This window comes from Petaurus breviceps, unplaced genomic scaffold (assembly GCF_028583685.1).
Source record: "Petaurus breviceps papuanus isolate PSGF00001 unplaced genomic scaffold, PetGlider_PUasm1.0 185, whole genome shotgun sequence".
NCBI classification, from domain to species: Eukaryota; Metazoa; Chordata; class Mammalia; order Diprotodontia; family Petauridae; genus Petaurus; species Petaurus breviceps.
The window spans coordinates 11806338-11820698 of record NW_027185797.1 but is presented as its reverse complement, the minus strand read 5'-3'; the positions used below and the strand labels follow the sequence as shown (position 1 = coordinate 11820698).

At 38.1% G+C, this 14361-nt stretch overlaps 1 protein-coding gene across 1 annotated transcript in view; it reads right to left on the bottom strand.

Annotated features, from left to right (window-relative positions):
- KCNH8 (potassium voltage-gated channel subfamily H member 8) overlaps nt 1–14361 on the bottom strand; it is a 400864-nt gene that overhangs the window by 61890 nt on the left and 324613 nt on the right. Inside the window, exon 11 of the mRNA XM_069088459.1 lies at nt 9372–9586. Within this exon, the coding sequence (XP_068944560.1) occupies nt 9372–9586 (215 nt within the window). The remainder of the gene's footprint in view (nt 1–9371; nt 9587–14361) is intronic.

The window sequence follows — 14361 nt, the reverse complement described above, 5'->3', positions numbered from 1 at the left end:
GTATTCTCACAAAACAGATCTGAAATATTTGTGGCACAGAACAGCAAGAAGAACCCTGATTCTGGAATCAGGGACCTGCAATCAATTATGCCTCTGATACTTTCTACCGATGTGATCTTGGGCAAATAACTGAATCTCACTGGAGCTCAGTTTCTTATCTACAAAAATGAGAAGCTTAGACTGGACGATCTTTAGGTATCTTCCAATTCTATCAGCCTATGATCTTATCTAGGCAAGGTAAAATAAAAAAATCCACTTTAAAAGAGAATGCATCTACTTGGATGGATGTGTGATATGACCAGGCAGGTACTTCCTCTGATGGATCAGACCACAGTAGACTCTTGCCTTTACACCTTGGGAGATCATAGTTCATATTTTAGGACCCTTCCCTAGAGGACTACCCAATAAACCAGAAGCCTTACTCGGTGTCTTTTAATTTTGAGGACATCTCAGCACTTGGACTTCCCCTTCTCCATTGGTGCATGGCCATTTCTGTTTCTAGATATACTTGTCAAAGATGTGACCTTTTATATACTTTGTTTATATATCAGTAATGGGAAGATGCCGTGGCTGCCTGATCCCTCCATTCACATTAGCCTCCATTCTGTTGAGAGTCTATATCAAAGAGAAGGAACCATACGTGGATTGTGACTTGGTTCCATGGAAGCCAGTGGGTGAAGACTCTTCCCCAGGGAAGGTCAGAATTCTCCTTGGAGGACAGTCCTCCTCTGAAGTCCCCCTCCAATGCCTCATTGAGCAAGATGTGGAGGTGACTTTCACTTCTCAAAGACGATGAGAGTGGGACCTCTATAGTGATGCATATAGACAGGCTAGAAAACTCTTCTAGTAAAGACTTGGTGATGGGCTTTATATCTGTTTTCTAAAAATCAGCCTCAAAAACTTCTGAGAAGCTCATCACTAGGTCAGAGGCAGGGTGGCGAGTTTTTCAGACACTCCAATATAGGGGGTCATGGTCTATTTCACTGAAGAGAGTACTCACAGAAGAAATCTCAGATCCATGTATGATTGAAAATATTAAGGGAAGGCTGAAGCTACAAAGGGCAGCTAAGTGTTACAATGGACACAACTTCAGGTCTGAAGGCAGGAAGACCCAAGTTCAAATCTGACCTCAGACACTTGCTGTGTGACTCTGGGCAAGTCACTTAACTCTTATTTGACTCAGTTCATCATCTGTAAAATGGGGGCCCATTGGAGAAGGAAATGGCAAACTACTCTAGGACCTTTGCCAAGAAGTCCATGGAGTGATGTAAACTTGCACATGAATGAATGACTGAAATGAACAATAACAACAAAGTCTACACTAATTAAATAGGCCATCAGCAGAGAGAGCTTCTTTATGTCTCAAAAAAGGCCATAACAAGGTGACATATTAGAGAGGCATCTTGATCCTTCAAAGTTCTAAAATGTACTATTTCATAACTAGAATTCCCATCCTTAGGGAATTCATGAAAGCATTTGGAGTGGTGTCATCACTCCTTAGGCATAAGCAGCAATCCCTCCCCCCTTTCTGAGATGGAACTTAATGTAAGAACAATTTTATAGGCTATAAGGCGAAAACTCAAAGAAAAATTAGTCTCATGATACACAATGTCAAAGAATTATGGTAATATGTCTTACAAATGAGAAAATTGAAATGCAGATCATTGGGGTGAATGACCTACACAAATCAGTCTAGTCTGCTTTTCACCTGGCCACATCCATCTGATGGAATCCTAATAAAGTTGCCCCTAGCCCCAATATCCTAAATTCATTATAGGCCCCAATGACCAGCAGACCCACTGTACCTACCTAGCCCCCCTTCCCTCCAGCCAATGTCCTAATTTCTTCATAATATGCCTCACATCTCATTAGAACAACAGGTGTGTGCATGAACTCTTAATTTTTACAGAACAGCAGGTGTGTCCATATGATGAGATCCCAGCCCCCAGACCCATTTCCACAGAAACAGGTGTGTTCTTGTCCTCAACCACAATTACATTTTTCATTTATTCCAAGACAGGACCACAATACCTAACTATCCACTTTGACTAGACAGGATCACAACAGCTAGCCAATTGAAGGGCAGCACGTCCAGAATTTTTAACCACCAAACCCGCCTCCATTACTTAATCCCTTAACAAACTCCTCCTGTCTTTCTAATATTAATCATATTCCTACATTCTATGAAAATTTCTGTTATGTAATTGCAGCTTTATCCTATAAAATCCATCTGGCTCTCTTGGAAGTTGCTGGTTCCTCTAGGAACTTAATAAATAAATGCCTGTACTTGGATTAGAGGTGATCCAACTCTGAATTCTTTGAGACAGTTCCACTGCAACACATGAAACCTCAATAGTTTTTGGGTGGGCAGAGCCCCCACCGCAACACATCCAACACTATGAGGTATTGCTTTGTTCTTTGTACCTGTATCTATAGCACTTGGCATACAGTAGGTGCTTAATCAATACTTGATTGAATCTTGAAAGGCAACTTCTTTTCTTTATTCCACATTCTACATTTTTTAAGCACCACTACTTTTACTTGTTTTCAGAAAAAAAAATAGAATTTAAGTTTTGGCATCCAGTTTGGAGACATGGCTTCATAAAAACAATAATAATCAATTTAATTAAATACAGGGTGTTCCCAAAGTTTTAGTGCTGTTTTAAACAATTAAAACTTAATATTAAATTAAAGCAATTAAAAATTAAATCTCTACTAGACTTTTGGAATCACTCTATACATGCTAAATGTCTACTGTGTATAGAATGCATGGGAGAGAAACAAAATTTAAGGTAAAAAAGAGGGTTCATTTCCTCTTGGAATTTATATTATAGGAGGGGATGTTACAAGCAAAAAATAATTATGGTACACAGTCTTATATGATAAGGGCATTAGAGTGCAGCAAATAAAATGTTATGTGAGGTGTGGGGGTGGAAGAAAATCATTATAAGTGGGGATGATGACTGTAATAGAAAGACGGGAATTTCCACGGAGACAATTACTGTTGAATTGAGTTTGAATGGATGGTTAGGAATTCAATGGGTGGGGAGAGCACCTCATTGGCATAAGGAAAATCAGTAGTAAAGGTACAGAAGTGGGAAAATATGGAGGGAGTAATATAGAGGAGGACAAAATAGTGTGATGCAATAGAAAAACCTAGATTTGAAGTCAGAGCCTTGGCTTCAAATCCCTTGCTTTGCTACTTAACACTTATTAGAACTTGAACCAAACACTTATTTTCTCTGTGCCTAAGTGAGTGCATTAAAATGTAAAATGAAATTGAATTCATTGACCTCTAAGGTCCCTTCAAGCTCTAGAGCTATGATTCTGTAAATTTAGAAAAATATGGAAAGGTGGTGTGGGCCAAGAAAGTGAATGACTTTGAAGGTCAGGCTAAGAAGTTTCATCTCTGTTGAAGAAGACCCAAGTCAGTGTGGTGGCATTGGGAAAGGGCAGGATGATATGAATAATGGCACTTTGTATCTATATAAAAAATGACAAGTCAGAATGTTCCTCTTTTATGGGTCTATACCTTTGCTTTAGGTCATAGGAGAAGAGCTGTTCTAGTACCACGTCATTTAAATAACATCCAACATGGTAGTAGCTGATCATGCAGTGGCTAGATGGCTGGACTTGAAGTGAAGAAGGCATGAATTCAAATTTGGCCCCAGAAATTTACTGTGTCTCTGGGTAAATTACCTAACTTCTGTGTCCCTCAGTTTCCTTATCTGCAAAACAGGAATAACAAAAGCACCTATCTCCCAGGGTTGTTGTGGGGATTAAATAAGATGATATTTACAAAGCACTTTACAAACATCAAAGTGTTACAGAAATGCCATCATTATTATTATCATTATTATTAGTCATAAACTGATCGGGATCTTCTTCCATTTGCCAAACATGCACTGTTGGTCAATCAGCAAGCATTTATTAAGCATTGCTATGTGCCAAGTACTGTGCCAAGCAATGGGTATACAAAGAAAGGCAAAGACTCACAATCCCATCCCTCAAGGAGCTCACAGTCTAACAGTGGAGATAAAATGCAAATAATCATGTCTATGCAAGATATATACAGTATAGTTGCTGTGATTCATTCTTTTTTTGAAGAGGACCAGTGATATCATAGGGTGATGCCATGTCTTGCATGTGAATTAGATTTAAGTGAAGCAAGGTTGTGTAAAGTCATCAGGCTCACTCCTTCTTCCAGAATCATCAAAGTCCAATAACAAGGTAAAAGTTAGGATGACTGGCTCTGGCCCAAAATGCCGTGGATGGCCCTGGTGTTTCCATGCTCTAAATCTCGCAGTGTCTGCTTTAGTTGCCTTCATGACTGTTAGAACAAATTGTTCTCATCTACTTATTCCCCTGGGAGAAGTCTTAACATGCCTGGAGTAGACACCCTCCTAACTCACTGATGGGTTTGAAGCTCATAGATCACCCTCAACCTGGTTTAGCTTATCTGCTGAGACAGTTTTACTGGAGTATGACTGCTGCATGTGCTACAGCTTCTTGGAGCCACAGGTAAGAGTTGGCTAAGGTGTGGACACCAAAAGTGGATGAGCAGACCTGAAAACAGCTCAGCAAGCCTTCATGCCATAAGTGCTAGCCCTTGAACACCCCATGTATCGCAAGATATATGGAGTGTAAATGGGTGATAATCTCATAAGGAAAGCATTAGAAGTGTGAGTGGGGCTGGGGGGGGGGATGGGAAAGATATTCTGCAGAAGATGGGATTTTAGCTTAATATCAAAAGAAGTCAGAGAAACCAAGAGGTGGAGGTCAGGAGAGAGACCATTCCAGTTATGGAGGACATCCAGTGAAAATGCACCAAGTCATGAGACAGAGCGTCATTTTCATGTGAGAGCAAGAAATCTGGTGGCATTAGCTTATAGAGTACATGGAGGGGAGTAAATAGTAAGGAGACTAGAAAGGTAGCAAGGTCCCTAAAAAGAACTAAGGATGAAATTTCTAAGCTCTATAGGGATTCTTGTTGGGTCATGAGAAGGACATACATGCACACACATATTAGTGGGGAGATACATGGAGAATATATACATGTATACACACATTTGTATACAAATATTGAAGTATTTTCTTTATTAGAATGTGAACTCCCCAAGGGACTATTTTTTGCCTTTATCTCCAGAGCTTAGTGAAGTATCTGGCACATTGTCAGTATTTCACAAATGCTTGTTGACCTTTGGCAAGAGAAGAAATGAAGAATGAACACATGTAGCCCTACATATTTCACTGGGATGCCTTCATGCCCTTTCCCAGTATGTCCTGTGCATGCTAAATGTTTTGGCTGGTGAAAACTCAGAGGCATGCTGGCAAAATAACAAGTGTTATGAGTATTCCTACACATACAAAATGAATCTGCCAGAAATGGAGGATAGGAACATAAGTATGGTGATACGTCATCTATATGGAGCTCAGCGATCTGGAGGTCTCCACTAGCTTAAAGGAAATGACATATGTAAAGTACTTTGTAAACCCTAAAGTGCTAGTTCAATATCATCTACTATTGTGGCGATGGTGATGAGCCCAGCCTAGAACAGGCAAGACTATCTTTGAGTATTCAAAATGAATAAATGGATTAAAAAAAAGCATTTGCTATATGCCAGGCATTGTCCTAAGTGATGAAGAGATAGATACCCAAGCAAAACAAAGTCCCTGCCCTAAAGGAGCTTACATTCTAATAAGAAGAGATGGGTACATATAGGGGAGTGGTGACCAGGAAGATTTAGAAAGTTAAAAGAATTTTGAGTGGAACCATGAGAATAATTTCAGGAACATTGATAGTATCAATTTGATTATTGTTCCAGATCTGGAAAAGAGGGGAGCAGGAGAAGGGTGCATGCTTGATGGCAAGATAATAGTGGAAAAGAATGACCAGGAATTTTGTCCTTACAACATTTCTGGGAGGAAGTTGTTATTATTGCCCTCATTTTGCAGATAAGGAAAACTGAGACTGAGGAAAACTAAAGGACAAGGTCATGTACATGGCAAGCATCAGTGGTGGGATTTGGACATAGCTCCTTTGATCCCAGCACTCTTTCAGCTGTACTCTATAGCCTTCTTGATGCACCGAGGCAAAATATATATTAGTATTTTTAGCCTGGTATGTTACAAATAGATTTTTGGGTTCTGTGTAGTCATTTTAATAATTCATCATAAATCCAAAATTTCATTTTCAGGCAAATTCAATTTTGTCGACCAACGGAAAAACAAACGAGTTGGCACTAAAATCAATTTGATCAAGTTTAATGGAAGAAGTTGGTGAAGAAAATTTGTTCTAATCTTCCCAGACAGAAATACATAAGTTAATCCATTCCATGATTGAGGCCACCCAGAAAGACTAAATATGGATAAATATTATAAACCCACACAGTGCAGAAAATGCACAATTAGCATGAGGCCAAAGCAGTGGCAGCTGACTTTCTCACTGACCTACATAAATATTTTGTACGTTATAATTAATTTTCCTATGAGAATTAGATTAGCTGCAGTGTTGATACTGCCAGGGTAAAGATGTATAATTTATCACTGTTCTAGAAGATATAATTCTTTTATCACATACAAGTCACTTGTAAGTCAACTTGTCTTTGAGCAAAGTCTTTATTGCATCATTTAATGGGTGGGTTTCCATCCCAAAAGTTTGTCCAAAAGTTTTGCTAACTTCTTGGCTTTTCTAATCAAGGTTAAAAAACAGAAGAATTGGTAGTAAAACTACAATAAGATATCTGGTAAAATGCTAAAAATTCCATTTCAAAGAAATTCACTATTCCATGGACATATTCTGTGGGTCAAATTCCATCCTCAGTATAGACAGTTCTATAGAAATTTTTTATTATATGGCAAATACATTATATAATATTTGGATTACATTAATAGAATGAAGATTGGGTTGGAATCAAAAACCTGGATTCAAATCACAACTTGCTGCTTTCTAGCTGATTGACCATGGATGGATGACTTTACTCTGGGACTAATTTTCTTCATCTGCAAAATAAGGGGGTTGGACTAAATGACCTTTCAGTTTCCTCATAGCTCTATTGTTATCCCCATTTTACAGATGAGGAAAACCAGAGTTTGAATCCTGTCCAAAATACTTCATAGCTGTGTGATCTTCGCACAAGTCATTCTTTTAACATCAGTTTCGTCATCTGGAATATGGGAACAATAATAGCACCTAAGTCACATAGTTGTTGGCAAAATTGATTGAGATAAAATATGTAAACTGCTTTGCACACATTAAAGTAAAGCAAATACTATCTAATTATAGTAATTATTACTATTGCCCTCATTTTCAGTAACTAGTACTCATTAATATGATCTCTGACCACCTTAATCATTCTGGTTTGCCTCCTTCATATGTTCCCTCCTACCTTATCAATGTCCTTCCTAAAATGTGCCTCCCAGAACCAAATCATGACATGCTAGATGTAGTTTGTCCAAAAAATAGAGGGATTATGACATCCCTCTATTTGATCTGCACTTCTTTTGATGGAAACTATGACTGCAGTAGCTTATTTTGGCTTCCATAGCATCATGTTTACTTGTTCGAGAGTGTAACCAATGAAAATCCACAGTTTTTTTTCACCTAGATTTGTTGTTTTATCATGTATTTCACATTTGACCAAAATTTAGGATTTTATATTCTTCCCTATTAAACTTCATCATATCAATTTAGCATATTGAGATTTTTTGGGATCCTTACTCTATCATTCAAATGTTAGCTTCTCCTTCTAACACTGTGTCATCTGCTGATTTGATGACCCATTGAAATTCTTTAGAAAAATCATCAATACATTTTGACAGAAGAGGCCACAAAATGCATCTGTGACTGTGAAAATTGAAGCCTACATATTTTACTGAAAATATGAGCAAAACAACAAGTCATTAACCTAACACATGGAGAGAAGTCTGGAACTGGTAGATGGAACAGTATAGATATTCCAGACCATGAACCTCAGAATGGGGACAATCTGCTTTAATTACCACTGGTCCAACTCCTCACCTGTAAGGCAGACATTTAGGTAGTGCCATATTCTGCCAGAAAATATATTTGAGGCACAAAGCACAAGGCCAAAAAATAAAAACACACTGGGAAAAATCCCACGAGTCTCCTGATGTTGCTATTGCAATGGGACTCTAATAAGTAATGAAACCGAGAGAATCATAAGTAACTGAGGTCCTGGGCTTCAGGAGGACAAATAGCAACCTAAAGTCACTGAACCATAGCTGCTTTTACCCAATCTGGGCCATATCACTCTTTCTACACTTGACAGCACATCCACCTTGTGGTTGCTAAACAATATTATGTTTGCTCTGGTATGCCTTTCAACAACCATTTTTATTAAATCATCTGTCTCTCTGACACATCTAATGAAATCACATTTGTGATCAGCCTAAGAAGTAAGGGAACACATATTTTGACAGCTAAAATGCTCGTAGAAACAGAAACATACATCAGCCATATAATTTTCTAAGTGTTTGTGATGCCTTCAATGTCAACATCAAACATTTTCATTTCTGTTTTGCCTTTGACTCATTTTCTGAATAATCAGGAGTTAGAAGTCTATGATGACATAATACCATCTGTATCTGTAGTTGGAGACAAGTAGGTAGGTGGTGCTTTGGGTAGAGTACTGGCCTTGGAGTGAGGAAGACCTGAGTTCTAATCCTTTCTCAGATACTGGCCCTAGTCAACCCACCTAACCTCTGTCTATCCCCTCATCTATAAAGTGACAACTATAATAGCACCTGCCTCACAGGGTTATTGTGAAGATAAAATGAAATAATATTTGTAAAAGTGAACTGTAAAGCTTAATGCATCATATAAATGGTGGCCATTATTATTATTAGTTAAATCCCTTTATCATCTTTATCTATCAATCTATTCCTATTAGTTAGGGACCATTGTTTAAAATATACACAAACATATTTTGAGAACCATTTATTTTAAGCTGGCATGATGATGAACATGTTGGAGACGAACAACTTAATTTGCTATGGGTATTTATAATTTGGAAGAAGTCACACATTCCCATCTCACTGGTGAAATGTCTTGGGGAGAGGGAGCCTGCAAGTCCTTTTACATATCATCACAGAAAACAGAGAAGAAAGAAAAAGGAATTGACAGACATCAACTGCAAAGAATATTTTTGTAGAAGCCAAATGAGAAACTACAGTCACTGTCTGGCAAATTATTTAATCACTTAAATAGTGACTAAATCCTTCCCTCCAATGTAATTAGTGGTTATTTGAAGAGGGGTCCCCACATCTGCCTTTCTGTTGATAAATGAAACCAGGCACTCTTATCAGGTCCCCGACATTAATGAGAATTGTAGATTTATTAAAATACTTACATCACTCTCATGACCTTCACGAAGGTTGTATGTGAGATCGTGCTGAATATCTTCCACAAATTTGTGAGCATATTCTGGGTAAAGGTCTAACACTTCAAAGAGTCCTTTGAGGATAATGCATTGGAGATCACAGTAGGTGAGTGCCTTTACATCTGCATTCGTTTTAATAACTTGGTCCTTAATTGAGAGGTTTGCTCCAATTAAATCGCCTTTCCCTAAAACACATGAAAGGGGAAAAAAAGGGTGAGTGATAAAAAAAATCTTAAAATGCAGACTTTGAACTATCAACCTTCTATCCCCTGGAATCAATCTAAACATTAAAGAGGAAGGTTTTCTCTCCTTAGTACATAAAAACGCAGCGTAGAGAAACAGAAAGGTCAGGGATCTAACTGTGGTCTTGACACGGTTTATTAAGAAGTCCTAAGAGTCACTTGGTGGAAAAATATGAAAAAAAGAGTTTACAGGGGAAGCATTCTAAATCATCACGCAATAATTGAAAAAAAAGTTCCAAATACTTGTGATATGATAAATAAAAATTAAAGCTCTGAGGTTTCATCTCACATGCCTTCAAAATGGCAAAGATAATAAAAGATGGAAATAGTCAATGTTGGAGAGGTTGTTGGAAGTCAGGCACATAACAAATTATTGTTGGACCTTCAAATTGGTTCAATGGTGCTAGAAAATAATTTGGAACTATGACAGAAATATAGTCATCCCTATGCTTTTACAAAGAAATGCCTCTCTGGGCGGGTATCCCAAGAAGGTAAAAGATAAAAAGAAATTGTATATTCCAACATATTTATTGAAGCACTTTTGTGACAACAAAAACCTGGAAATATGTTGGGTGCTAATTTATAAGAGAATGACTGAATAAATTGTGGCCCAAGCTATATAATGCCATATGAAATAAGTAACATAAGGAATTCAGAATAACATGAAAAGATTTGTATAAAGATTCAGTGAAGCAAACAAACTTAGAAAAACAATATGCATAAATAGCCCTGAAAGGCAACCAAACCATAGATCACTGATCCTTGATTCTCAATAAAGCTTAGGAGATTTATTGATCTTTATGAACCTAGTGAACTGTACTGATAATTTTCAAAATGATCTCCAAGTGTCCTGAAATCACTTATGCATTTCCCAACACATCTATTTCACTTGTCTAGAAGATCTGGCCTCTTTAAAGATTAATGAGATCATGCTAGCAAAATTCATTGAGTTCTCAGAGAAGTGTATGACATTACTGTAAAGTGGCAGTATCGTATTATAACTGCTAATACTCAGCCAGGATTCTAATTCTAATTAGTAATGGAGTTTCCCACCAAGAACTAACATAGCACATTATTCCATCCATTCATTAGTTACTTTCCATTTTGCAGCCCAGAATCCTTTGTGTTCATGCATCATTCTCTCCACTGTAGTCATTTTCTGCCTTACTGTTGCTCATATGTCTCACTACTTCCTACTTTTCAGTCTCACTAAGATTTTCCATCAAATAAACACTATCATTTCCTCTAGAAAGGATGTATCAATGAATTTCCCTATTGTTTTACTTACAGTCTTTTTGATTTTTCCCAGACCAATGTCCTATTACCTAGCTTTGATGTGCTATTTTTCTCTATGAGAATGTAAGCTCCTTGAGAGCACAGAGTATTTTGCTTTTGAAATTGTATCCTTATTTACTGGCACATGGTAAATGTTTAATAAATTCTTATTAATTAATTGATTAATTAATAAATTAATTGTGTCAATACATGTGTATACAGACTTATGTACTGATATTTAGGTATGCCATATTCTCCTACTAAGTTATAAGCATCATGAGAGCAGACATCAGTTTTAATCTTAGTATATCCCCACTTCCTAGAAGTGTACTCTGAAAAAATATTGAATCTGTTTTTACTAAAATTATTAGTTTACTAGTTTGAAAGACTGTCAGCTGGGGGATGGAGCAATTAGATTTGGGAGGGCAGCTGGGTGGCACAGTAGATAGAGTGCCAGACCTGGAGTCAGAAAGAACCACAATTATTTACTAATAATCATTAATTTCTGCAGTGCACAGGGACATACTATGAGAGGGGAAGAATAGGAGATATGGAATCAAAGCTTCTAGGTCTTAGTCCCAACTCTGCCCCTCATTACCCAAGTAACTTTGGGAAAGTCTCTCCCCCTCCCACCCCCACCCCCTTTGCTAGACCTCAGTATTGTCATTTTTAAAATAGCAAATTTAGGGTTTATGATAATGTTCCTTTGAACCCCAAATCTTATGATGTCATAAACTGGCTCCCATTCAGTTTGAAGACAGAGCACCTAAGAGTCAAAGTTAAAGGGTGTAGTTAAGGTTGCAGAGAGAGTTGATATGATACCAGAGTAAGCAGAATCCCTAATAGGGATTGATAATGAAGATAAGTAAGGATAAGTAGGAAAGTATCTTGCTACCCCTGATGAATTCAGGTTACCAAGATGAATGAACTCATCCTGAAAGTACAAGCAGATATGATTACTTAACCATCGTCAGTGATATTGGAAGGATTTGTGGGGAACAGACAATGGGACTGGAATCAGACAAACATTCTAGTTTTAGAAATAGGAAAGAGAATAGAATCTGGAAAATATAGATTAGTGAAACTGACTTGAATTTCTCAAAAAAGATTGTAATGTAGAGGGTATTAATCACAAAGTGCCTTCATGGCTTTGTCAAAAACAGGTCATGGCAAACTGACCTTATTTGATCTTTAGATGTGGTTATTAAACTGGTTGATCAGGGAATTCTATGGTTATATAGACTTTTGAGCAAAGTGATTATTAAAATATATTATGTCATTCTTATAGAAAAGTTTGAAAGACTGTGGGCTGGGGGATAGAGCAATTAATTAGATTTGGGAGGGCAGCTAGGTGGCACAGTGGATAGAATGCCAGGCCTGAAGTCAGAAAGAACTTTTCTTCCTGAATTCCAATCTGACACTAGATAGTTATCTATCTGATATATTGTAATTGCAATGTGATCCTGAGCAAGTCGTTTAACCCTGTTTGCCTCAGTTTCTTCATCTGTAAAATGAACTGGAGAAGGAAATAGCAAACCATTTCATTATTTTTGCCAAGGAAACCCCAAACGCTGCCATGAAGTCAGGCATGACTGAAAAATGATAGAATAATAAGAGCTTAGAGGAAGATGATCAGAATGATGACGGGCCTCAGGTTCCTTCCTTGTAACGATTCATGAAGCATACAGGGATGTTTAGGCTGGTGAAGAGTTGACTGGGTTTGCACAGGAACATGGAGGGAGGCATGATATCACTCTTCAAGTATGTGAAAGATTGTCAAATGGAAAATTGCTTAGACTTGTTTGTCTTGGCCCAGTAGGACAGAAAAAGGAATAATGCGTACAAGCAGTGAAATTTAGACTTTGATACAAGGAAAAATTCCTTCCCCGAGAAAGCTGTCTAAAAATGGAATGGCAAAACTTGGGAGTATTGAGTTTTCTGTCACTAGAGATCTTTCATCAATGACTAGATGGAAATTTGTTGGGTATGTCTAGTAAGGTTTCTCTTCATGTATGGCTTGGATTAGATGGCTGTTGAGGTTCTTTTCAACCCTGAAATTCTATGATTTATGCTGAAAGAAAAGTCAGAGGTTATTTTTTTTTTTAACTCTCTGCTTTTATAGTTGAAGCAACTGAATCCTAGAGAGGTTAAGTTCCTTGTCTGAGTTGCACAGATAATAGGTAGCAGAACTGGAATTTGAACCCAGATCCCTTACATCTAAATCCAGGTCTCTTTTCACTGCATGATCCTGCCTCCAAATCTGAGGTCCCTTCCATTTCTGAGTTTCTGCTTCTATGTGAAAAGCTTCTATTACCCATAAGGAAAAAACTCCTACTTTATGGCTTGAAGGACAAAGATCAAATGACCAAACTAATCAATGAAACTTTGGATTTAAGATGCTCATAAATATTTGTGGCAGATAAAGTATTAGTAGATTTTTCTATTTTGAATTACATCAGGGTACTAACTCCAAATGAATAGTGAATTTAGTTGCTTGATTCTGTGAGTTGGTTGGTGGACGAAATAACAGTAAGCCATCACTATTTGCAGGGTTTTCTGAGATTGTAAAGTTACATTGTCTTTAAATATTTGGGATTTGGTTGCTTGTTGCAGTTACTAACTTTAATTACAGGCATTCTGCTGCTTTAGCATTTTGTGATTCCATATAAGGAATTGATAGGGTCACCTTCTTGCCAAAGCAAACACCTCTACATGCACAAATGAACTCATCCAATCCCATCTTCCCTAGCAGATTGCTCTCTTTATTATCCTCCCTCTCAATTGTATTTAATATCTTCCTGTCTACTGGTAACTTTTTTTGCCTTCAAGCATGTCCATATCACGGTGGAGCCAAGATGGCAGAGTAGAAACAGGACTTCCGCTTGGCTCCAGCTTCCACCTCCTCCAATACATGTAACAAATGACTCTAAACAAACTTTAGAGCTACAGAACGCACAAAGTGACAGAGAGAAACAAATCTCTTGCTGAAGGCAGCCTGGCAGGCCAGCAGGAAGGGTTCATTGCAGCTGCTGGGAGCTGTGGGCAGTCTTGACTGAGCTTCGGTTTTAGCCCCAGGGCAGTCCAACCAGCGGTGGATGGAGCAGACTTTGTGAGAGTAAATCACCAACAGCTGTAGTGGTTTCCAGACTTCTCAATCCACAAATGCCAAAGACAAAGCAAAAGGTCAATGTGGAACTTTGTTCAAAAAGGGGGAGCACAGTCCAGCTGCTACCCCCAGAGTGAGAAGTGGAGGAAGCACGGTGGCTACAGCTGCTGCTGCATGGCTGCTTTTAGAGCTCCTGGTCTTCAGATTGTAGGGGGACCAAGTGACCATTCAGAAGATAAGCACTCTTGCTTTGACCTCCTTGGTTCTGGATCATGGTCTTGGGTGGTGTTCTGGGGTGTGTGACCCGTGAGCCAGAGCATGTGGGGGCTGTATAGAG